Below are 24712 nucleotides of genomic sequence, written 5' to 3'. Positions count from 1 at the left end.
GCTGTCCACCTTGCCCCTCCTCAAGCCTCGTGGGTGATTATGAGGAAGGGGCAAAAGCATGCAGGAGGGCTTTGCCGGGCCTCTTCTTGACACTGTTCCTCCTTCTAATGAGCTTTTCAATTCGTCCCTCTTAATTTCTGGCCACGCGCTTCTGGCTATGGCCGATGGCCTCGACTATTAATTCCACGTCTTTCCCAGATTTAGCGCTGCCACACCCACCTTCTTTTCTCTTGCTGTAGAAGAGGGGGTTCGAGCACGCAGACACACCGTGAGCTAGTCAGTTTCACTCCACAGCGTCCACCTGATTCTAGGTTTGCGCCGTCACATTAAACCTCCTATGCTTTATTGGGGCCCCTGGCTTGGAAGGTGGGGGCTCAAGCACCCAAACCTCATAGGGCGTGAAACATAGTTCTCCTCACACAGGGGTCCCAGGCTGTTGGCTAGATGAGGCCTTAGAAGTGTACTTTTGGATTGATGATGGATCAACTATGCAGGTACAGAACAGTACATTGCAGATAATGTAAAGATGTTCCGGATCATTTAAAAGTATGGCAATTGGATTTCAAGAAAAGGAAAGACCCCTCACGTGGGGCAAGCCTCACTGACCTAGTGCCGGCCCATTCCACCCTCTCCAAGGGTCCGAGCCTCTTCACCTTGCCTCCTTGCAACTCCTCCACAGATCCAAGTATCGAAGAACAGCGTCACCCAGCCCAGCACCAGGGGCTCTCGATGCTGCGGCTGCTGCAGCCATCAGGGACCCAGGCCAGGCCGAGGTGCTTCAGTGCTGAATGAAACGACATTGTTCACAAATGCCCATCACTACTTTGAAAGCTTATAAGGCTTTGTAGGTCTTCCGTCCACTGCCCTCCCTTCCACACCCGTCCCAGTACCCCAGTCCCCCAGTGCACTCACCAGCTCTCATCAAAGCAATGGCTAGAGCTGGGGCTGCAGCAGGGAAGCAGGAGGGGGCAGAGGGCAGCGGCGGACAGCAGCAGGTCAAAGAAGAAGTCAGTAGGTGAGACAAGTCCGGGCAGTGAGAAGGTGGAGGCAAGAAAGCAGAGTCCCTGCGGATGATCGGACAGGCCTAAGCCGGTGTTCGCTGATGGCCGCCGGTGTTCGCCACAGTCTTCCCTGCATCCAAGTCTGACTCAGTGTAAGGGTTCCTCCTCCTCCAACATCACACTACGCGTCACACGCAATCCACATGCAAAGGGTCTGCACAAGAGTGGCATAAAGTAGAGTGAAATAGAGTGGATTGGGACAGAGTGGAGTGGATTACAGTAGAATAGCATACAGTGGAGTGGTGTACTAGGGAGTCGAGTGGACTGGCATACAGTGGAACAGCATACAGTATATTGCGTACATTGAAATAGCGTACAGTGGACTACCGCAGAGTGGAGTGGAGTACAGAGGAGTGCTGTACACTGGAGTGCCATGGAGTGGTGTGGAATTGGAATAGTATACAGTGCAATGGCATACAGTGGAATAGAGTGTAGTGGAGTGGGGTACTGAGGTGTGACGTAAAATGGTGTAGAGTGGAATAACATACAGTGAAGTGCTGTAGAGTGGAGTTGCGTACAGTGCAATAGTGTACAGTGGAATGGAGTAGAGTGGGGTACAGTAGAGTGAAATAGTGTAGAGTACAGGGTCACAGAACGTAGTGGCGTACAGTGGAGTGGCGTTGACTAAACTGTTGTAGAGTGGGGTTGCGGACAGTGCAATAGCATACACTGGAGTGGTATAGAATGCATAGCATATAGTCAATTAGCATAATGTGGAGAGGTGTGGAGTGCAGTGCATTGGAGTGGCATAGAGTCCAATAGTGTACAGTGGAGTGTTATTGAGTGAACTGGCGTAGAGTGGAGTTGTGTACAGTAGGGTAACGTATGGTACAGTGCCAAAGAGTGGAGTGGCATAGAGTGTAGTGTGGTAGAGTGTAATAGCGTACAGTGGAGTTGCTAAAAACACGGCTATTAATTCCAACACTTCTGTTACAGACTGAAGTAAAAATATATTCCACATTATCAAACCACATTTTGATAAGAAAAAAAAAAATATATATATACATATATATATAAACATATGTATACATACCAGAAGGCAGTGTCGTGTAGTCCCATAATTTTTAAAAATTCTTTCAACTTCTTCTCCTTCTCTGCTACAACATGGGCCGCAACGTAATATCCAAATGGGGAAAAGGCCATAACTAGGTAAATTAAAATGATAGCCCTTGGAAAAGTATCGATTTCCATCACTGCAGGCTCTCCCATGAGTATAACTTTTGTTGACTTCAGTTCATCCCAAACTGAATAATTTGTTTTTAACTAAAGGAAATAAAGATACATAATTGTGATGATATACGCTGTAGCTAACATTTTGAGTGTTTCCTAGCTTTTCTACATGGCATTCCAACAATCCTCGCTTTGCAGCTAATATTGAAAATGCATGAAATATGTAAAGACACAGCTGCCAGGTTAATCTAAGACATATGTGACACAGTATCAGATAAACCAGGCTTTTCTGATGGACACTCCTAACAGCGTAGTCCTCACTTTTAGAATGTTCCTAGGGGCCATACTGGAGCTGGAGAATTTCAACAGCAGTGCTTTTGCAAATTGGCAGGTAGTGCCATGTGGCTCCTTGTAGGCTACTCAGCGACATGAGAGAACTAAGCCACATATAAGCATCATCCCTGCGCACTCACATCAGTTCCTTTCTTTCCACACTGCTCCGCTTCCAACTTGTGTCATTCATACAATGACTCCAAAATTTGCAGACACTGTCCTAGGGAATCATGTCCCCTCCAAAAACTAAAGGCTTTAAAGCAAGTGAGGCTGCAAGAAACAGATGTCAGTAATGGACCACCCTGAGGAGTGCCTTTGGTGCCTGGACTTCAGTCAAGATTGCATTGTGCAACAAGTGTGCCTTGCACCCAAAGGCAAAGAGTTGAAGCTCTACATTGCTGCACAAGAAGAGGTCATGGTCGAATCACAGGTCTCGGTCATGCCCCAAATCACGGGCCCTGTCCTGGTCACAATGAAGTCCCAGGGAATGACCAACTTGCTACTCAAAGTCTTCAGGAAAGTCAAAACCCAAATGAAAACATAAAAAGACTAAGTCAACCTCATACTAGGTCTAATTCTAGATCAAAAGAAAAGGTGAAAAGACGTGAAGACAAACATTGCACTCCCTCAAAGTCCCTGTTTTCAAAACAGATTCCTCAGCTGGTCCTGATGCAGACAGGGTCCCTGAGCCTTTGTTGACACCACAGCAGATAGCCTTCACAGCGCCATTTTGCACATCTTTGGCCCAATTCCAGCCCCCTCTGGCATACCTTCAGGCCCCATGGAGCCGCAGCGACCTCCAGTCAGATTACCATCAGCACTCCATACCCCAATGCCATATGTCCCTTTTTGAGTTATTACTGGGCCTGTACCGGCTCTGGTACGATCTTCCAAGCTGGCTCCATGATCCACACTGGTTCTTACAGCACCGGCATAGACTCCACTAGCACCAATGGATCATCTGGCGCTGATGCTCATGTCAGACCCAGATCTTAAATGTTGCTCAAGTCCAACCGATGTCACACTACAAGATTACAAAAGCAAACCCCCTCATTATGCAGCCTGACTAACCCCAATGCCTTTGCTACGACAACTATCGGTAGACACTCCATTCTCTTTTTTGAATCTCACTCTAATCCCATCCCAGAGACAAACAGGGACTCTCAGGACACTGATGAAGAGGAGAAGGGTGATAGTTTACTCCTCCCTTACTATACGGATGATGCACCGTACTTTGTTCAAACACTGCCAGTGGGCTAGACACCTTCCCTAAAATGGAACTTCACTCACCACACGGGACACTAATGGAAGAAAGTGTCTTATTTGCAATGGTGGTCCAGAGGGCAGTTGAGGTAACAGTTCTGCAGTTGCTCTCAATTAAAACAAAATAAAACAAACAGAAACTAGGGCCAATGTAAACTGAACTTTCCTAGCACTTAATAATGCTCTCACTGATACCTTATTGGCAACATGGCCCAAAGCTTGTTCTTAATCTACTCTCACCAGGCCTATAGCTCGGCGACAGAGACCTGCACCCAGTGATCCAGGCTTCCTAAGCACCCTACACCAGAGAGTCTAATTATGGATGCCTCAACTAGTAAAGTCAATCCTACTTACTTCCAGAAAACTCCTACAGGTAGGGAATTTAAAACAATTGACACTATTGGTAAGATTATGTATTTATCCACAAACATGGCCCATAAGTCTTGCCACCAGTCCCAGAGGACGTCAGCATCTCTGGCCCAACAATATGGACCGGAGTTTCCAAAGTAAATATTCTAGGCAGGCTTGGAAACTGTTGACTGCCTTGACGGGGTAGTTGGCAGAAGCATCTTGGCACGAGCATCATGTTCAGATGGCGCGCACAGATGAGGTCAACGGGATTTTCTGGAGATGAGCAGGGATCCCTAAGAGATATGGTCTTTGATGGGTCCAGACACTTTATGGAAATAGCAGACTGACGGGCTAGGAAAATGTAAATACTGCTGAACCACTGCATGCTTTTTGGGGTTACTGCCACAAACGAAACTGTTCCTCCACCAATTTAGAAAATTCAGAAGCTATTCCAGAGGTCTAGCACACAGGCAACGTCAGCCTTACCAACCAACAGTACAGCAGAAAGTCCAATTTAGGCACGCACTTATGGCACCGGTAGAGAGTGCACTGAGCAGCAGGGTCAACAGTCCTCAAATTCCTGCTTCCCTGCTAGATGGCTAACAACCTGTTTTTGTTTGTTATCAATGGCTCATGTTAGACTGTCTAAGAGGCTATACCTTACCCATAATTCCCTCCCTGCCCCATCTTCCTGCCACACCAGACCAACAACTCACAAGCCAAACTTTCCAATGTTCCTTTGTTTGCTCTGTTCTTTGCCTACTTGCAGTGAAGACAGCCAAAGGTTATTCATCAGCAATTTTAACCTCTACATATTTGCAAGACCAACCGTCATTGTTTAAGTCACTAGTTGTGAGCCATTTTATGAAAGATTTGGTATATATCTTTCTATTGAAGCCATTTGTAATATCCTAGTGGGACTTTAACTTGGTCTTAAAATTCCTTATATGTAAACTCTTCAAGCCTATGCATAGCTGCTCCTTAAGACTCTTGATGCTATAAACAGTCTTATCACCATCACGTCAGCGCACCATGTGAGTGAACTGCAGGAGTTGCCACTACAGCTGCTATACATTATCTTCTTCCCAGATAAGTTAGTGTGGTTGTGAGGCTCTTCCATGTTAGTCAATCAATCACCTTCCCACATTCTTCACTCATCCTTTGAAAGACGAGGAGAGGCTCCATTTTCATGATCCAAGCAGGAGTTGAGCTTTTATACATACTGGATAAAAGGTCACTGGGTAGATGATCAGCTCTTTATCAGCTTCTAAGGTGCTGAGAAGGGCAATGCGGTGCAAACGAGGACACTGACAAAGTGGACAGTGCTCAGCATCATTATCAGCTATGCACTAGCCAAAAAGAAGTCCCAAAGGCCACGAGAGCCCCTTCAAGCTAAGTCCTCCTGCAACATTGGCAAGAGGGGTGCCTATTCTTGACATCTGTCAAGCTGTGCAGTAAGTGTCCATGCATAAGTTCACAAGGAACTACTGTCTTAATAGCCAGGTCTAACTAAATGCTGCTCTGTAAGATATACTAAAGGTGAGGAATCTGCGATTAGAAGTATCCCTGAGAAGAAAACGTTATTTACCTTCGGTAATGCTCTTTCTTGTGGAAACTCTATGTATAGATAGCCCTCCTGCTTACCTGTCATTGCTCTCCTGCTTACCCATTCATCGTCACTGGGCTCATTAACACCTAATAAGGTCCCAAGTTAGAGATCAGCAAACGTTTGTCAATTATTTTTCTATACTCTGCATCTAGGAGTGCAGAAGGTAAACAGTCAAAAAACTGACATCAGTGTGCAGGAGTGGCACTTATTTGTGGCTCAATTCTATCATATACAGGGCGGTCCGAAATCTGTGTAGAGCTCCACGACACCACATCCCGTATGGGCATCCAGTCTGGTGTCTGGGGATATTATAAAGGCAAGAAACCTGCAAATTGATAGCATATCTAACAGAAATAGTGTTATCATATCAAAGTAACCTGTAGGTTTAGGCTAGCAGCACTTTGCATTTTGAGACTAGTAGTTTTGGGTTACTTACTAAAAGCATGGGACGTTACGTCTCAGCATCAAAAGCACATAGATGCAAAGAACTGGTGTAGAACAAATAAAGGAACATGTGGGGACACTGGGACCTTCACCCAAACATAGGGCCAAGATAGGTGTTCTACCCACTTAGGGGCCCAAATCTGCTTGCCGCAGCAGATGGTGCCATGGGCAGAAAGCCCACTAGACACCAGAGAAAGAATAAATAAAACAAGCATTTGCAATTCAATAGGTCTTGTATTTGTGAGAGTTAAAGCTACTGGTGTAAAGGAATGGTCCAGCCCCCAGCCCATTCTAGCACTGGGATGCCCTCCACCCCATGACCCAAGACAGTCTTTCTACCCCATGGAGCCCAAAAACCTCTGCCATTTCCCATGTCAGCTGGGAGGAAATTTTGATTTCTTCAGGCATAGTTTTGGCATCTGGACTTGCAGAAAAGGGTAAACTCATTAATTCTGCCTCGCCGTGGAGGGGTGGATGGGGGTAGAAGGATAAACAAGTGCCCAGGTTGAGGTCCTGATGCACTGATGGGCCAGTGACCCACAGCATTCCTTTTCTGAACACCAATCCGTGGTTTCCAGCAGTCTGGGAAAGGAAGGCTGGAGGGGCAGATTGTAAAAGGTCCCCCATGAGGAGGCAGAAAAACTGTCTGGTATCCAGGAGTTGGTGGTGCAGTCCAATGCCAGGTCAGGCAGGCCCCACACTCCATTTCTTTCATCTTTTTTTACCATTGATGGCCTGGTGGTCTTCTGCCCGCCTCCTTCCTCAGTGAGTAACCTGGTGGAAAGTGCCCTTGTTTGCTCATTGAGGAAGACAAAGCCCACTAGATCTCCACAGGAGCAAAAAAATATATGGGGTCAGAGGCTGTCGCACTATGGCATCTGTTGCCTCCCCTCTCAAGTTCATCGGGCCCCAGACAGCCTTTCTTCTATCCCCTCAGAAGCTCGTTGAGGCATTAACCCTCAATCTGCCTACATCAAGGGAACAGAAAGCCCAGCACACCACCAGGAAACTACAGTGTGAAAGGAAATGGGGTTGGACACACGCCTGTCTGTGTATCAGGCCCCACTCTTGGGCTCCAGATAGATTTTCTGCCCTTAAAGAGAAACACAGTGCTAAATGTAGTCACTCTCTTCTGGCCCATATGAATAAACTATACCTAAAAAAATTCAATTTACTCACACTTTCCATGGGGGAATCACTGCAGTATTTGGGCTCTGGGTCCGCCAGCACCCAGGGAACCCAGCAGTTGTTGGCATTTCTGAAAACTCGAAACCCAGGGGAATCCTAGGTGGGGTGGCCTGGGTGTTTTTCAACATGTTCTCTTGTGCAGAATGCAATGTACATATCAAAGTATAGGTCAACAATGCAATATTCTCACCATTTATGTGAGAGAAATCAAACAAAATTCCAGCCAATGGAAAACAAATTACCCAACCTCCGTTCCCACATATTTAATGAGAAAACCTGTACCTCACGTGGGGGTCTGCGTAACCCACTTGATATGTACAGACCAAAACATTAACCATCCAAAGACCACATTGTCACACTGTCTAAGTTTTGGCTGGTTCCTGTCTAGTAGGACAGGCCCACCCACAGATGTGGGTTACGTTTTCATCAAGTGAAGCATGGGAATGCAGGAAAGTAGGACCACATATCTTGACTGCTAGGTCCAAAATTTCCATCACATCACTTGGAATTTTGTCACACAATATAAGACATTATTAGGACATTTGAGTAAAAACAGTGGTGCAGTTCATACATGATACACCATCTTGGCCTCCTCAGTTGTGTAGTTTTCAGAAATGTCTCAGGTTGGAAGGTTTCTCTTGGTACCAGCCAACACCAGACCCAATACTGCAGCCATTTAGCATGGAAAGCAAAAATAAATGTAATTGTTTAAGCATAGTTATGACGTGTAAGTCATGCTAGATAAAAAACACTCACTGGGGTCAATGTAAGCTGCAACATAATGCAGTTTCCTGGCTCTCTATTTTTTAAGAAAACGTGGGGATGGTTGAGTTCTGTGGCCCGGATATTGCATGTATTGCTCATGAAAGAAATTGTGGTGTTTTTAGGCATATTCTTTTAAAGCTTGCAAGGCATTTGGGGATGAATGCTTAATAAAATCCACACAACCCTGAACTCCTTTGGGTGTCAAGTTTTTAGAAGTGTCTGGAGTTGGTAGACTTACCTTGGTCCTGACCGATAAATGGGCCAAATACCACTTCTGCCTACATCACAACAATGACTGGAATTCAAAACAAAAATCGAGTTGTTTCCACAGTGTATTCTGGGGCTTCTGCTGTCCCAGGCAATAGGCCTTATCCACACAAATGGGGTACCATCTTTATGAGGAGAAGGACTTTTCGCCAAGTAATGGGATCTGTGCAGGTCACACTGTTTAGCAATGTCAGTGGTTGATAAATATCCTTGGGAGCAAGCGTACCAAAGGCCCAATCAAATACTGCAGCTACCCACATCCCAGAACCCAATGTTAGTTCAAAGTAAAGTTATTGAAATTTCCATGGTGAATTAATGGCCATTTCCTGTTCTAGGCAATGGCCCATCCACATAAGTGGGATACTGTTTTTTATCAGAAGTATGGAAATGCGAGTGGTAGGATTTTTGCTGATTCCCTCAGACTCTAAAGGTTTGACACAAATGCGAGAAAATATTGTGATTTTTACCAAGCTTTAATGTTTGCAGGGCATTTTAAGTAAGATAAAGTACCAGTATCCACACAAGCCCCACTACAATGGACTTCCACAAATAGCATTTTAGGGCCTTTCCTGTCACAAGAGCTAGGCTCATCCAATCAAGTCTGCTACAGCTGTTTATTGGTAGAAGTGTGGGAACCTGGGATTTTTTTTTTTAACCCAGCGGAGTTCCAATCTTTTACTCACAGTAATGAGAAAAAATTTCGGATTTTAGCCAAAGTTAGATGTTTGGAGGGCATTGTAGATACAAAAAGATAGTGGGATCAAGCCACACCACCTTGGACTTTGCTGGGCATTGAACTTTCAGAAATGTCTGGGGGTGGTATGTTTTCATTGCTTTTCAGCTGATTTGGGCTCAAGAACTACAGTAACCCACATAATCAGAATGACTGAAAATGAACTGAAAAATCTTGAGGTTTTCATGTTGCATTCTGCTTCTTTCGTGTTGAGGGCAAAAGTTCACACATAGAAACAGAGTACTGTTTAGTGGAAGTGGTAAGAATGTTGGATGGTAGGACGTTTGTTGATTCCTGCTGATTCCAGAACTTTTCCTCACAGAAATTAGAGGAAAATCTTGAATTTTAAAGTTTGGCATTTACAGGACATTCTGGGTATGGAAAATTAGTGGATCCATGTAAGGAACATCACACTGTACTCTCCTGGTGCTTACATGTCAAAAATGTCTGGGGTAAGAGGGCTACCTTGGGTGATGGCCAATCCTAGGACCAAATACAATATTAATCTCATACTAAGAATTAGAGTAATTAAAATAATAAAGTTTATATTTCCATGATGTTTTTCTGTGTTTCCAGTCCAGTGCAATAGAACCACTCACACAAAAATAAAACTGTTTTTACTGGAGAAGTGTGGGAACGGTGAATAGTCGGACAATTGATATTATCAACTGAATTTCTCTAGATGTGAGCCCTCCAAAGGTTAATCAGTGAGACCAAATTAACACATTTTGTCAAGTACCTTTAGAATCATCTACTGTAAGTCTAACCCCGAAATTTAAGTGGCACAAATAACTACTAATCATAGTCTCAGATTCTTGGGTACATTACAAACGTGTGAAGCTTTCCTTCACACCTATTGTTTATTTATTAGATATTACCTTAACAAGTGATGCATATTCAAAACACAATGTGAAATTATTATGGGCTACAGCACAGATGATGGCTTTTGGTACTACATGCTTTTGGACAAATTACAAAGTGTCTGTTTGACCAGTATATTACTTTTGTAGATTGGCCTTCAGTGGAAAAACATACTGATAAAAACACTGCCATTAGTTATGAGTTTTCCCATTTTACTTTCACTAAATCTATTTTTTTTACCCATAACATCTAGGTAACTTTAGAAATCGAAACATGCGGAAAAAAGTGACATAAATCGGGCCTGGATATCTTTTTTATGCAAACAATGTTATCAAAGCTTATGTGCAAACTGCCCCATCTGTCAAAAAAGGATCAACAATGAGTATCGGAAAAGAATCAACACTTAGAGCAGCGGTTCCTAACATGTGGTCTAGGGACCCCTGGAGGCCCATGAACCCTCCTTAGGGGGTCTGCAACTGCTTAGAAAATTAAATAATATTAACAGATCACTAAAGTGTATATAAAGTAGTTAAATGTATAATTGATCATTTTAAAATGTGCTGTAAATGTCAAGGAATTTGAAATTGAAGGTTAAAAATTAAATAGTATCCTCAGACTGATTCGTGGGAGCAGTGCAGGCGTATCAAACAAAATATACTATTGACAATGCTTGTCTTCAATTGAATTTAGAAAGCCTCCAACCTTCCCATTAAAATAACATTTTATATTTTGTATTCATTTTTGTTTGCTAATTAAATAAAAAGTGTTATCACTTGGGTATTTGTTTGAATGCTTGCTTCTGTATTTTTGTGTATTGTTTTGCACATAAAATCATCAACACAATTTAGGCAAGGGACCCCATCATCCAATAATGACTCAGTGAGGGGTCCTTGGATTCCAATAATGATTCAGTGAGGGTACTTGGGTACCAATAATGATAAAATGGGGGTCCACAGAAGTTGAAAGGTTAGGAACCACTGACTTAGAGGATTAAAGCCAGTACTAATGACTTTGCCAATGTTGTTCAGGTTTCACCTTGTATAATGAACAATGACTGCCAAGTAAAGGTGAAACTTCACACCCTTTTCCACCATTTCAGCTGCAAGTTAATTAAGTGCTCACGTTGCAATAAATAAACTCTTGGGGACATGGTTTGGCATCTGCCAATATAACCAAATACTGAAGGGGCTCTGAGCTGCTAAACAAATAATCCCTACCATCCGATCATGAGTCCGCTACTGTCTAAGACTAAATAAGTGCCAGAGCAAGCAGCGACGAGCTGCAGCCTGGCGCAGGTTTGTGGTGATCCATCTCCTCCCCCTCCCCCCGAAGCCCGCATGACCCACTGCTTTCCAGGGAGGACTGGCTGTGAGAGCTGTGACGAGCTGGCGGCTGGAATGAACAAGCGCCGCTGGACTGGCAACTGTGCTGCTGGTGAAGGGGGTGAGCGAGCAGGAGAGGGCTGGTTGCCACCCCCCCAGCTGGCTTGCCCACAACACGATCCTGGAGGCGCTGTGAGGGGCCTGAGCGGCCTGCTGCTGAGCAGAGCACCACCCGTGGACTGTGCTTAGTGGCCTACTGGGTGAGCTAAGCCCTGTGCTCTGGGGCTTTGGGCCCAAAGAACCAAGACCACGGTACACTCCACATCTAGAGACAGACAGACCCAGACACTGCAAGTTGTGGGTGGATCTGGACCTGCCACCAGGCTATGAGAGCCACAGCAGATTTAGGATGTTTCCCTTGAGGCCCACGAAACCCGCTGCTTGACAGCAGGGAATGGCTGTGAGGACTGAGAAGAACCGGCAACAGGAAGGGATTAGTGGTGCTTGATCGGCAACTGCGCTGAAAGGAGAGGACGGTCCCTGGTGAGGAGGGAGCGGGTTAGGAGGCGGAAGCTTGTTGATGTTTTTTCCCCTACTACATACTTGCCGTACAAGCCTGCAATTGAGTGAAGCGCCGCCCGGGGCCTGTGAAATTGCCTGCTTAGTGAACCACGAGCCACAGACTGCACTTGGGGGCCTTGAGTCTGAGGACGCTGAAAAGCCATTCACTCTGCATCCTGGGACCCCCAGACCCAAGTACTAAGAGGTGCAAGCAGGCTGAGGCTGGATACTATTCTCCTGTCCTGCCTTCCGACCCCCAGCTGGGACCAAACTCAATTGAGGATGCCGAGGTGCAACACAAATTTTCTGTTGGGCGCTGCCAGTGAGAAGGCCATGGAAGAAGGACTGCCACCAGAGGCCTGAGTGCATTGGAAAAGTGCTGTGGGTCCAGTGGTCAGTGACTGTACCGATCTCCCAGCCCCTCCCCCCAACCCGTTGAGTCTTTGGGACGATGGCCATTGGGCAGGACAGGTGGGACCCCTGTAAGAGGAGTCACGAAAATATCCTAGTGAACTACCATTGGGTCACCAAGTACAGGGACTAGAGTGCTCTTTGCAGGGGCTACATAGGAGCTATGGTGCAGACAAAGAGACCAGCACCCACCCAAACTAACAATATGAACAAATACGCAACAACCAAACTGACCCCAGTGGCGGCAGGGGTTGGAAGCGGCAGAAGCAGCGGAGCCCGTCCTCAGTGCAATAATGGCAGCCAGCAGTGATCTAAAGAGCACCATTGATCCAAAGCTTGATGCAGCGACTGTCAATGTCAACCTCCTCAGGGCGGACTTTCAAAAAATCTCAGAAAAAGTAACAATGGCAAAATCACATATGTTTCACTCAGGTCAGGGTTCTGCTGCAATTCAAGTCCAAGAAACTGGAGGAGCAGGTGCAGAATCTCATGAGGCACTAGGCGGCCAAGTTGGGAACCAAGAAGGAAGGGCGAGCAGGAACAACATCAGGGTAGAGTCCCTGAAGAGGCAGTGGGGCCCAGTGTTGACCTATATCTTGAAGATCTTATACTCAAAACACTCCACTCCAAAAGTCTTTCTAAGTTATTTTCTATTGAGCCAGCTCATAGGGCACCTGTTCCACCACCAAATCCAGGACTCCCCCTTCCACCCCTGTGGACAATAATAGCCAGGATATTCAACTATTGCGACAGGGATGCCATTCTACAGGTGGCCTGCTCACATGGCAGGCAACCTGGCGTACAAAAACACCACAACACACTTCTTCCCAGATTTTAATCTCAGGAACAGCACCAGCAATGCAGCTTTGAAGAGGTCAAGAAAGCATTAAGCACCAAAGAACTGAAATACATGATGCTGTACCCGGCTAAGCTGTGAGTCGTGGCAGAAAGTGAAACATGGCTCTTGACTACTCTAGAGGAGGCATGGGAATGACTGGAGGGCTGTCACACTCCTGGCCTTGGTTTGCAGAAAGAGGTGAGAAAGGGGCACCCAATTGGTCAGCAGCAGGAATCACGACCAGAGCACAGGGAGGAATGGACAGAAGATGGGGCCCAGACTGATCGAGAGTGATGAGATCCCCTGGGCACAGCGTTGGCAGCTTGCTGGACCACAGGGCTGTGAGCCTTCATAAACCTTGGCTAGCAATTAGGAAGGCTACTGTAATCTGTAATGTTAATATTCTGGTGCAATTTGAACCTATTTAGATGCGGGACATAGTGAATCCTGTGGGGGTGTTTCTTATCAACGTTGCTCAACAATGAGTAAGACAGGGACATTGCCAAGGCTCCAGAGGGATGCAGCACTATAGGTGTACTAGTACAGCTGGTTGCTGCGGTGCCAACCAACCCTTCTTAGTATTAAGACAAAGTAAGGGTGACAGGCATTCTACAAGTTGAGGTAGTGGGCAGTTTTGAGCATACGGTGCAGGAGAGCAGGGTGGAGAAAGTTAAGGGATGGGAATTACATGTTTTGGTTATGTACTAAGTTTAGTCATCTCACCATATGGTCACAGAACGTAAGTGGTCTGGGCAGCAAAATTAAGTGCACACTAGTTTTGCAATACCTGAATCGATTAGCCCGGGACATGGTGTTGCTTCAAAAAATGCATCTCTGTGGTAAATATTACAAAGCTCTCAGTTCAACTACAAACTAGTGGTGCACTCAAGCTACAACACAGATGCACAAGGTGTGGGTATCATGCTCAAGAAATCAGTACCGTTTATCCTACAGCGCATATGGCACAACAATCAGGGCCACGTTGGGAACATGGGAAGACCTTGCCGTAAATGTTTGTTCAGTGTATATTCCATCTAGATTGCATGCTACAAACCTGCCGGACATTAGTGCCTTCATACTAGAGATGCCATGAGGACCCTTCTACTGGAAGGAGACATGAATGCAATCATGGAGCCGGAGTTCGACAGAATTAGCGGGGCTGTCACACAGGGAGATGAGGGATTACTGTGGCCCTTCGTGGTGATGCTGGGTCTGACAGACATTTGGGGAGAACACAACTCACAGCAATGACAGTAGACATACTTATCGCTCTCACACAGGAGCTTCTCCCATCTTTTACGCAACAAACCCATGTAGGCAAATTCAGGGCAGTGGCTCACCACACTAGAGGTTTCTCAAGACCACTCCCTGGTTGAGATCCAGCTGAGTGGACCAGCTCAAGACTTTTCACTACTCCAAGAATCGACCCATGGTATCTCCAGGATAAGGGAATGAAAGGGGATGCTTAGCAAAGTCGCCAAGACTTATCTTCAAGGGAAACAGGGGACGGTGGCATCTGCCACCGTGCTGTGACAGGCATTCAAGACAGTCACGAGAGGACAGGCCCAAGCCCTGATAGGGGGCAAGAAAAAGGAAGACAAGCTTGATTGTGAGGTAATGGAGAAAGACATTGCAACTATGGAGGCCATGGTAAAGACAGAGAGGATGACAGCCCTTTGCCACCAGCTACTCCTGAGACAGCAGGATCTCAGAACACTGACGAAGAACAGAGCATGTAGTCATACTCTAGAGACGCAATGCCGCCTCTATGACATAGGGGACAAGGCCAGCAAACTGATGGCCTCGTTAGAAAAAAGAGAAAAGGAACGCTCCTGGGTGCATGTGACCTTAGATAGGGCTGATGTGCTACAGACGACAAGTACTGCAATTGACACTTTTGCACCTACTATGAGGACCTATACACACCTGCAATGGACAAGACTGAAGCGGACTGTGAGGACCTTTTGAAAGACGAAACTGTACAGAAATTACTGGGACAGATGGAGGAGACTTTGGAGGCAGACCGTACCAAAGAGTAGGTAACAACGGCAATAAAGGGCCTCCAATCCGGGAAAGGGGCCGTGCCTAACAGACTGCCAATAGAACTATACAAGGGGGTGACAAACAAAGATGCCAAACACATGATGGCCATGTTTCAGGCCACAAGGGAGGAAGGCTGCTCATCGAAGGACCAGAGGATTGCCACTATATCAGTAATACTCAAAAAAGGTAAACCACCAACAGACTGTGGCTCTTACAAGCCCATTTTCTTGCTGAATGCAGAGGCAAAGGTCTTGGGAAAAGTGCTGGCAAACAGGTTGCGCAAAGAAATCACCTCCATCGTCCACCAAGACCAATCTGGTTTCATGCCGCACAGGAGCACTCGCTTAAACCTGAGACCCATTTATGGTGCACTTCATATGACCAGATCGCCCTGAGTGCGACAGGAGGTGCTATTGTCACCCAATGCCAAAATGGAATTCAAGAGTATTGAATGGCACTACATATCTGTCATGCTGGCTAGACTCGGATTTTGGACCAAAAGTTTGTAAATGGGTCAGTCTCTTATACCAGACATCGCTGTCAAGAGTACGGGTCAATGGTCCGACGTTTTACATCTTTGCCCTACACAAGGGGACTCAACAGGGATGTCTCCTATCCCCCATGATCTTTGCACTGGAGCTCGAACCGTTAGCAGCCTGGGTACGACAAGACCCAATGACATGGGGCGGGAGAGCAGACAGAGGCTGGGAAGAGCAAATCTTCCTATATGCAGACAACATCCTATTATATGTTACCCAGCCTCCCCTTTCAGTTGCCTGGCTAATGCAGGTCTTGCATATTTGCAGCAGTTACTTGGACTACAGTATAAAGTGGGACACTGGTTTTTCTTTGCTGGGGAAGGCACAGAAACTCCCTTCCGACTGTACAGCACCTGTGATGGTGCTGAAGGGGTTTCAATACCTGGGGATGTACATCACTCGTGACCCGCAAGAATTCCTAAGCAGAAACGTTCAACTAGACAGATTGCGATGTGACGTAGCTCACAGGCGAACTCTACCTCTGTCCCTAATTGGCAGAGCAGCTCTATTTAAGATGATGGGGCTCCTGAGCTTCTTTTACATGCTCCAAAACATGCCATTCAAAGTCCCCCCAGAGTTATTCTGAAAGATTGAGCATGAGGCACACTGCACTGACAAAGTTGCAGCAAGGATTATTTCACAGTGGGCTGGCAGTCCCTGACATTCTGCAGTATTATTAGGTGACACAGCTCTTAGTGATAATGACTGGGTATCCTCAGACAGTCAGTAACCAGCGTACTGAGTAGATAGAGACACCATGGGGCACAGAGGGCACAAGATAATCCAGTATTGCAGGAATAGGGAATGTGACATGTCAACACACACTCAGGCAGTGGTCAGGATTTGGAGGGTGTCCGCGACCTATCAGGGCTGGAAGATAAAACTCACTAACATGACACCACTATGGGGCAGTGACTTTACTCCATGAAGTGTGGAGACTAGAGGGATTGTCGAGATGGGAGCTAATAGGCATTGAACATGTGGGGGATGCATGGAGAGACCAGGCCCTGATACAGTTCGAGGCCATTCGGCACGAATATGACCTAGCTGCACCAGAACACTTTCAATACCTCCATCTAGGCCACGCTCTCCGAAAACATATCCATGAGGGCTAACAACTACCAGAGTCATCGCCTATGGAAGACCATTTACTAATGGAGCCCATACCTGAAAATGGGATCTCTACAATATACCGGAAGCTAGTTAACAACTTCCCCGATCCACTGGGGACATTGAGGGACTCCTGGTCACTAGACCTCGACGACATCAATGACGACAAATGGGTTGAAACCATACAGCGCCCAAGGGCAATAGCAACTAGGGTCCAGTTTAGGCTTGTGTAACTTAGAATTTTTCATAAACCTTACTACTTGAGAACTCTGTTATACCGGATAGGCAGAGCGGTAACGGCACAGTGCCTCCAGTGGGTAAAGACAAGAGGGCACATTTTTTCATATCCCATGGATAGTCCGGTGATACAGAAATATTGGTAGGGGGTAACGGCGCTAAGTCCCAGGTCTTGTCCCTGGAGGTTCCCATGAGTGCTAAGTGGCTCCTCTCAATGGTCACGGGGGAGGAAATCTGGCCAGGTACTAAAAGATCTGGATAGCGCACGTGGCCGGAGTGCCCAAGCGTATCATAGTGCGGAGGCGGGATAAGGCAACACCTCTATCTCTTGAAGATTGGGAATCAGACCTTGGTGTCAAAGGGCAGAACAAGTAGTCTACCAGAGGAGGGGCTCCCCAAGAAGTGGGAGAAAGTCTGGGGGTCTGGCGCATATTTAGGGGCTCCTAATGCTAAGTAGGTTGAGTGGAGGAAGTGGGATGAGTAGATCGCTTCTGCTAAGTCATTAGGGAATAAAATTCTGCGCTCAGATACGGGCTGTAAAAGTGTCTTCCTTTATGTGTATGTATCCTTCGTCCTAAACAATGTAAATCTTTGTGACTGTACACAACATGAAATTCTCTGCTTTCATTGCTAGTATATGCTGTATTAGGAGTACTATAAAAATAGTTTTAAAAAAAGATTCTCCAACTATGTTTGTGAAAAGTTTTAGGGAACTCAGCAAAAAACAACAGATGTCTTGTACAGGGAGTGCAGAATTATTAGGCAAGTTGTATTTTTGAGGATTAATTTTATTATTGAACAACAACCATGTTCTCAATGAACCCAAAAAACTCATTAATATCAAAGCTGAATATTTTTGGAAGTAGTTTTTAGTTTGTTTTTAGTTTTAGCTATGTTAGGGGGATATCTGTGTGTGCAGGTGACTATTACTGTGCATAATTATTAGGCAACTTAACAAAAAAAAATATATACCCATTTCAATTATTTATTATTACCAGTGAAACCAATATAACATCTCAACATTCACAAATATACATTTCTGACATTCAAAAACAAAACAAAAACAAATCAGTGACCAATATAGCCACCTTTCTTTGCAAGGACACTCAAAAGCCTGCCATCCATGGATTCTGTCAGTGTTTTGATCTGTTCACCATCAATATTGCGTGCAGCAGCAACCACAGCCTCCCAGACACTGTTCAGAGAGGTGTACTGTTTTCCCTCCTTGTAAATCTCACATTTGATGATGGACCACAGGTTCTCAATGGGGTTCAGATCAGGTGAACAAGGAGACCATGTCATTAGATTTCCTTCTTTTATACCCTTTCTTGCCAGCCACGCTGTGGAGTACTTGGACGCGTGTGATGGAGCATTGTCCTGCATGAAAATCATGTTTTTCTTGAAGGATGCAGACTTGTTCCTGTACCACTGCTTGAAGAAGGTGTCTTCCAGAAACTGGCAGTAGGACTGGGAGTTGAGCTTGACTCCATCCTCAACCCGAAAAGGCCCCACAAGCTCATCTTTGATGATACCAGCCCAAACCAGTACTCCACCTCCACCTTGCTGGCGTCTGAGTCGGACTGGAGCTCTCTGCCCTTTACCAATCCAGCCACGGGCCCATCCATCTGGCCCATCAAGACTCACTCTCATTTCATCAGTCCATAAAACCTTATAAAAATCAGTCTTGAGATATTTCTTGGCCCAGTCTTGACGTTTCAGCTTGTGTGTCTTGTTCAGTGGTGGTCGTCTTTCAGCCTTTCTTACCTTGGCCATGTCTCTGAGTATTGCACACCTTGTGCTTTTGGGCACTCCAGTGATGTTGCAGCTCTGAAATATGGCCAAACTGGTGGCAAGTGGCATCGTGGCAGCTGCACGCTTGACTTTTCTCAGTTCATGGGCAGTTATTTTGCGCCTTGGTTTTTCCACACGCTTCTTGCGACCCTGTTGACTATTTTGAATGAAACGCTTGATTGTTCGATGATCACGCTTCAGAAGCTTTGCAATTTTAAGAGTGCTGCATCCCTCTGCAAGATATCTCACTATTTTTGACTTTTCTGAGCCTGTCAAGTCCTTCTTTTGACCCATTTTGCCAAAGGAAAGGAAGTTGCCTAATAATTATGCACACCTGATATAGGGTGTTGATGTCATTAGACCACACCCCTTCTCATTACAGAGATGCACATCACCTAATATGCTTAATTGGTAGTAGGCTTTCGAGCCTATACAGCTTGGAGTAAGACAACATGCATAAAGAGGATGATGTGGTCAAAATACTCATTTGCCTAATAATTCTGCACTCCCTGTATATTCCTAACCAATAAAAGAGTTTCGTAGTCTTTGTAAACTATGTTTAGTTCCCATTTTGTTTGTATACCTGTGTTATCACTTTGTTTTTTCTATTTCTACACTGTGTCCTTCGTAACACCTCTGAGCTCTCTGTGAAGTAGGAGCAAATTTTGGTGTTTCATGTCTAGGAGTGCTAAGATTATCTTTTGCTGAGAAAGGTAGTAGGATTCACAAAAAGTGCCCTTTATAAAATGTCTGCAGTTCCCTGGTCTACCACCAACTTACAATGTTTTTTTCACCCAGCAACACCATTTGGCCTGCAGTGGGATACATGTCACTTTAATTATAGCCCAGCCAAGCTGTAACAACATTGTTAATTTTTACCTTTTGCAAATGTTCTATGCATAATGGTATTTTGGCGGAGATGAGTATATCTAAAGGAGAACCATTTTGTTAGTGTTAAATAACTAAATATATAACATTGTAAATTAAAAGTCACCATTTTCACACGGATGTTGCCAAAAACAATCCTAACCATCCCAATGGCATAGTCAAACGAGAAAGGGGTCAAACTGTTTAAGAACCAGGAAGTATAAGAAAAATGCTTCTTCTGCTACAGTCTTATAGGCAGCTTAGGGTCTTGTTTGGGGCACATTTTGGGAACCACAGTATTCATGTTTACCTTTATAATAGAAGAATCAATGCAGGCTTGAAAGCTTGTGAACTCTGAATGCAAATACGTAGCAGCATCACATTCCAGGGAGTAACAGTTGGCTGGTAAAACAATATAAAACAATATAAATAGTTAATATATATACATAATATAATTTACTAAAGGACAGATATTAACAATATTTGGCACTGGAAATTAGTGCATGTTTGATTAACTTATTCTAAACAGAAAGGGAAATTGTATGGCATCTCATACCATAGATAATACGGAACATATTCTGTGCCCTCATCATCATCATCTATATATTTCACATTTTTAAACATCTATTGTTCCAAAAGGTTAGCAATATAGTGAAACAGAGGTTTCGTAAGAGCAAAAATACACATTCATAAGGTCTTCATGTTTTTCACACTACGTTCACCAACATTTAGTTTAACTAGCACAAATATATTTTACTAACAGTATTCTTTCTGCAAACTAAGTACAATAGTTTGTGTAGATGTTATAATATTTTGCAACAGAGCAGAAAACAAGCCTTCATATACCTAACTTCATGAAATCGATAATAGCCACCTTTTGTTCTACATATCCTGTTTACTGCCATCCAGTTTCAGTTTTATTCTATCCACTCTGCATGGTCACGTGAAAAACTTTTCCTCATGAAAAACAGCATTGTGTACTTAACAGTTATGTAATAGTCTTAAAAAGAAATGTTATGTTTGCATTTGTTCTTAACGAATAGGACCGGATTCACGAAAGTCTGAAATTTCACACTTTTGAGTAAGTTTACTACTATTCCGTATTCACAAACTCCAAGTGTAAGTTACTACTAAAAAAACTGTATTATGTCCACAACTACACATGGCCAGCCACTAGTATTGTAACACCATTCCATAGAAAACAAAGGAACTTAAAATAAAACCCTGTAGGAAACAATGTTAAATGAAATTATTTAGAATAGCTTAAAATATAAATTCATAAAAACTGAATTTATATTTTGTATACATATTTCTTATTTAATTACAAAATATTTATTTTAATAAACTATACTGAATTTAAAAATGAATGCAACGATATAGTTTATTCGAAAATAATGATGTTAGTTTTTATTAAATTCTATACATCACTGCACCTTTACAATATTTTTTCTTTAGAAGAAAACCATATTTTTTATTTAAACTTCAGAAAAATAATTGTAATTTAATAGAGTTCCAGTATAGTTATGATTCAACCTTAATTTAATAGTGCTGTACCTGTAGTTTATTTTTGAGTTAAATAAAGCTTTTTTTTATTTTTCCTATATGTTACCCTGCTGACAGTTTTGCCCCGACTGTGGAGTCTCAGCATGCTAAGGTATAGGGAAAATTGTAAAAATGTATTTAACTCAAAAATAAGTTTTAAAAATATTATATTAAAATATTACATCAAATATGAATGTAAATTCATTGTATATATATCTACTTTAAAAGTAAAAAACAAGATACAAAATATGCTACAGTAACTTTACGTAATGGAAATAAATTAAAATAAAATTATTGTTCTGAAGTTTACATTAAAAAAAGATTTTCCACCTAAAGATAAAAATATAGGGGCTTATTACGAGTTTGGCAGTCAGGCGAGCCAACCGCCAAACTCATGGGAACGAGGCAGCCGTCAACCCAGCTGCCTCATCCCCCGCCGTATTACAATGTTCCCATGTTACCGGCGGTGACAGCGGTCTGACGGCAAGACCGCCTCGAGTGCGGTGGTCCGACTCGTAATGAGGCCCAAAATGTGCATTAATAATTATTGAAAGTGTTTTAGAGAATTAATTAAAATTAATGTAATTTTTTAATGAAATGAATGGTAAAAAAAATTAAATATAGAATACAATGTATAATTAAATAATAAATAAATATGCTATTATATATGCCTTTTATATGACTTTACATTCATTCATATTTGTAACTATTTTACATCATTTATTTTAATGTAACAACTTCCTGTAGGGATTTATTTTATGACACTAACTCGGTTATTTTCTATGAGAGGGTGCTGCCATTGGTTGGCCAAGTGCAGTTGTGAACTTATTACGGTTACTTGGAATTTCTGAAACCTAAAAAGAAGTAAACCGACTCAAAAGGATAAACTTACTCAAGTGTGTGAGTTACCTTTGTGAACCAGGCCCCCAGTGTTCTCTTGAAATATCTGCAACTAAACTTACATAAATAGGAAAATAAAACATTTTGAAGTTTCGTATTGTAGACCAAAGGCCTTCCCTAAGTGATTTTGGGACATTTAATATAATCTGGTTAATCTCCTCGCACCTTTTATGCCTCACCCAGCTAAGATGTCAGTTTACTTTTGCAATGCAGTGTTATATTGCAGGTGCACAATTTTTATTAACTGTTGGTCAGCTACAGACACTATTTGTGTTGCAAGTCATGCAAATACATGAGTATGCACAAAATGCAGCAGCTGTGCAAATACGTGATTTCAGTGGTCATGCTTATAATTACTAGCCTGAATGTGAAATAATTATTTAAGACACGTTGATCTGATTGAAGAAGAAATAGGCCACTCTAGCATACAATACTCCATCCATTGCTGTAAGGGACAGGTAGTGATGGAAATGTGAATTACTTCTGGTAATGTTCTATCTGATGTATAGTACATCTTAGCCATCTTAGCAATATCCCTATGTGTCACATTCAATCAGGATTTGTAACATCCACTGATGCCAGGTGGTGCGAGAGTGGCCTTGACTGTGGGGTCTTTGACAATGTACCCTGAAGTGACGTGGCAAAACCATTTAAGAACTGATTACGTCAGTGACATTAGTTTCAACTATTTTTACCTACTCAATAGAGGCCTAGACAAAAGCAGATGAATGTATCAAACAGAAACAATATTTTAGATGGACAGAAACCTCCTCGGAGGTGAAGGTGTTGGAAGGTTATAAGGAATCGACCTGAAGATCAAGTAAATTTAAGAAAGACCTTTTTAATCAAAGTTAAGTAGATATTCCTTCTAATGGATTTGCCTTGCTACAGATTCATAGATCCCCATTATGAGTTTGCCGGAAACTCCCGACAGGGTGATCACTACCTATGCGGCGACCTCCCCACCGGAGCTATTATGGGTTTTCTGTTAGGTCGGTGGGCGGTAACCTAAGGTTCCGTCCGCTGGCCTAGCAGGAAACGGGCTACAGCATTGTCTCCAGCTCATAAACGAGCCGGCAGCAATGCGGTCTCCTGCAGGGTGCACCAGCACACTCGCAATGTTCACTGTCAGCAAAACAGACAGTGAACACTGTGATGGTGCTTGTAACGGGAGTCTCTGGACTGCCCATGCCAAGCACATGGGCAGTGCAGGGACCCCCCTGTGGTCCCCTGAAACCTGTTCTCCACCAGCCGTTTCATGGTGGTGCTACCGCCATGAAACCGCTGGTGCAGAACCAGGTTGTAATTCCCAGGGCAGCACTGCTTGCAGAGCTGCCCTGGCAGATTAGGATCTCTGCCACTGCCAGACTGCCAGGATCCAAGATCCTGGTGTAGCTGGCAGTTTCCTGGCGGTTTTACCACCAGGGTTGTTATGTGGCAGTCAGACCGCCACACTCGTAATAAGGCCCATAGTCTTAGGAAGAATACTTTAAAGAAGAGTCTGTCAAGGAAAAAAGCCAGAGGAGCAAAGGCAAGTTTTAAACTAAAAACATGTGGATGACTGTTCTAGTCCCGACCACGCACATCAGATGAGAAAGGAATGGTTTGCAAAAGTATGCACTGATAACAATGTGGTCCCCTAGGCAAATATTTAGAACTGGAACATCTCTCAGCACCACAGATCAGATGTGGTTGCCTTGCCCCACCATGAATTAACCACTATACCTTAAAGTGGCTAATTCTTGGCACAGGGCTTCTATCACGAAATAGTCTGCTTTCATACAAATATCTTTCTTTTTGAGGCAGGCAATCTAAACAAAAGTTGCTCGTCCATTCTATGCTGTTAGGACCTTCTCCACAGAGTAGCTGAGTGGTCTTCTTGATACCAGACCATGAAACCTCTACTCTGTCTTTGAGGAAAAAAGGAAAGGAAAGGAAGCAGCACTTTCTGAGACCTCAGAAGGTCAGGTACTATTTTTGGTAAAAGAAAAATGTACATTAAAAAACTTTTTCACCATGAGACTAGCCTATTTTTCCACATGGTGCATCATTCAACTACTTAATGGATGGACTTAGAAAAAAAACTGTTTATATGAATTCATGTTTTAGACGGAGTTTATTAGACCCCTGAGGGAATCGGCCTGAAGTGCACAACATATCCACCATCTACAGATCTATCTTTTCCTGACATCACAGAATATGTGAAGCATAATGTAAGCAGAGTGCCAACATTACTCAAAACTGAGAAGGTGCAAGGGTGTCACATGAACTTAGAATAGTATTAAGGTAAAAATCTATGGTTTTAACAAAGAGGTTTTTACATTTTGCAGCTTGGAAATTTTTGAGACTCACACTGAAAATCGTATCCTTCTTTGACCAATCGGAGTGAAATATGAGTACCAGCAATCAGACTTTCCTATCTTGTTTGCCCCATTGGGGCCTCCAGCCTTGCTCGAACATGTATACAGTAATAATAAATAGAGTCCCTATAAGATCACACATAGAT

The 24712-nt window shown here is 43.8% G+C and overlaps 1 protein-coding gene across 2 annotated transcripts in view; it reads right to left on the bottom strand.

Annotated features, from left to right (window-relative positions):
* ABCA5 (ATP binding cassette subfamily A member 5) overlaps nucleotides 1–24712 on the bottom strand; it is a 1006180-nt gene that overhangs the window by 776844 nt on the left and 204624 nt on the right. For both annotated transcript variants that reach the window (XM_069199839.1, XM_069199840.1), the window contains exons 5-6: nucleotides 20075–20166; nucleotides 2095–2324 (exon numbers count right to left, since the gene is read on the bottom strand). In XM_069199839.1, coding sequence (XP_069055940.1) covers nucleotides 2095–2324; nucleotides 20075–20166 — 322 coding nt within the window. The remainder of the gene's footprint in view (nucleotides 1–2094; nucleotides 2325–20074; nucleotides 20167–24712) is intronic.

Source organism: Pleurodeles waltl, chromosome 7 (genome assembly GCF_031143425.1).
Source record: "Pleurodeles waltl isolate 20211129_DDA chromosome 7, aPleWal1.hap1.20221129, whole genome shotgun sequence".
Classification (NCBI taxonomy): domain Eukaryota; kingdom Metazoa; phylum Chordata; class Amphibia; order Caudata; family Salamandridae; genus Pleurodeles; species Pleurodeles waltl.
The sequence above is the reverse complement of the archived record's forward strand: the minus strand, read 5'-3'. Positions and strand labels throughout refer to the sequence as shown.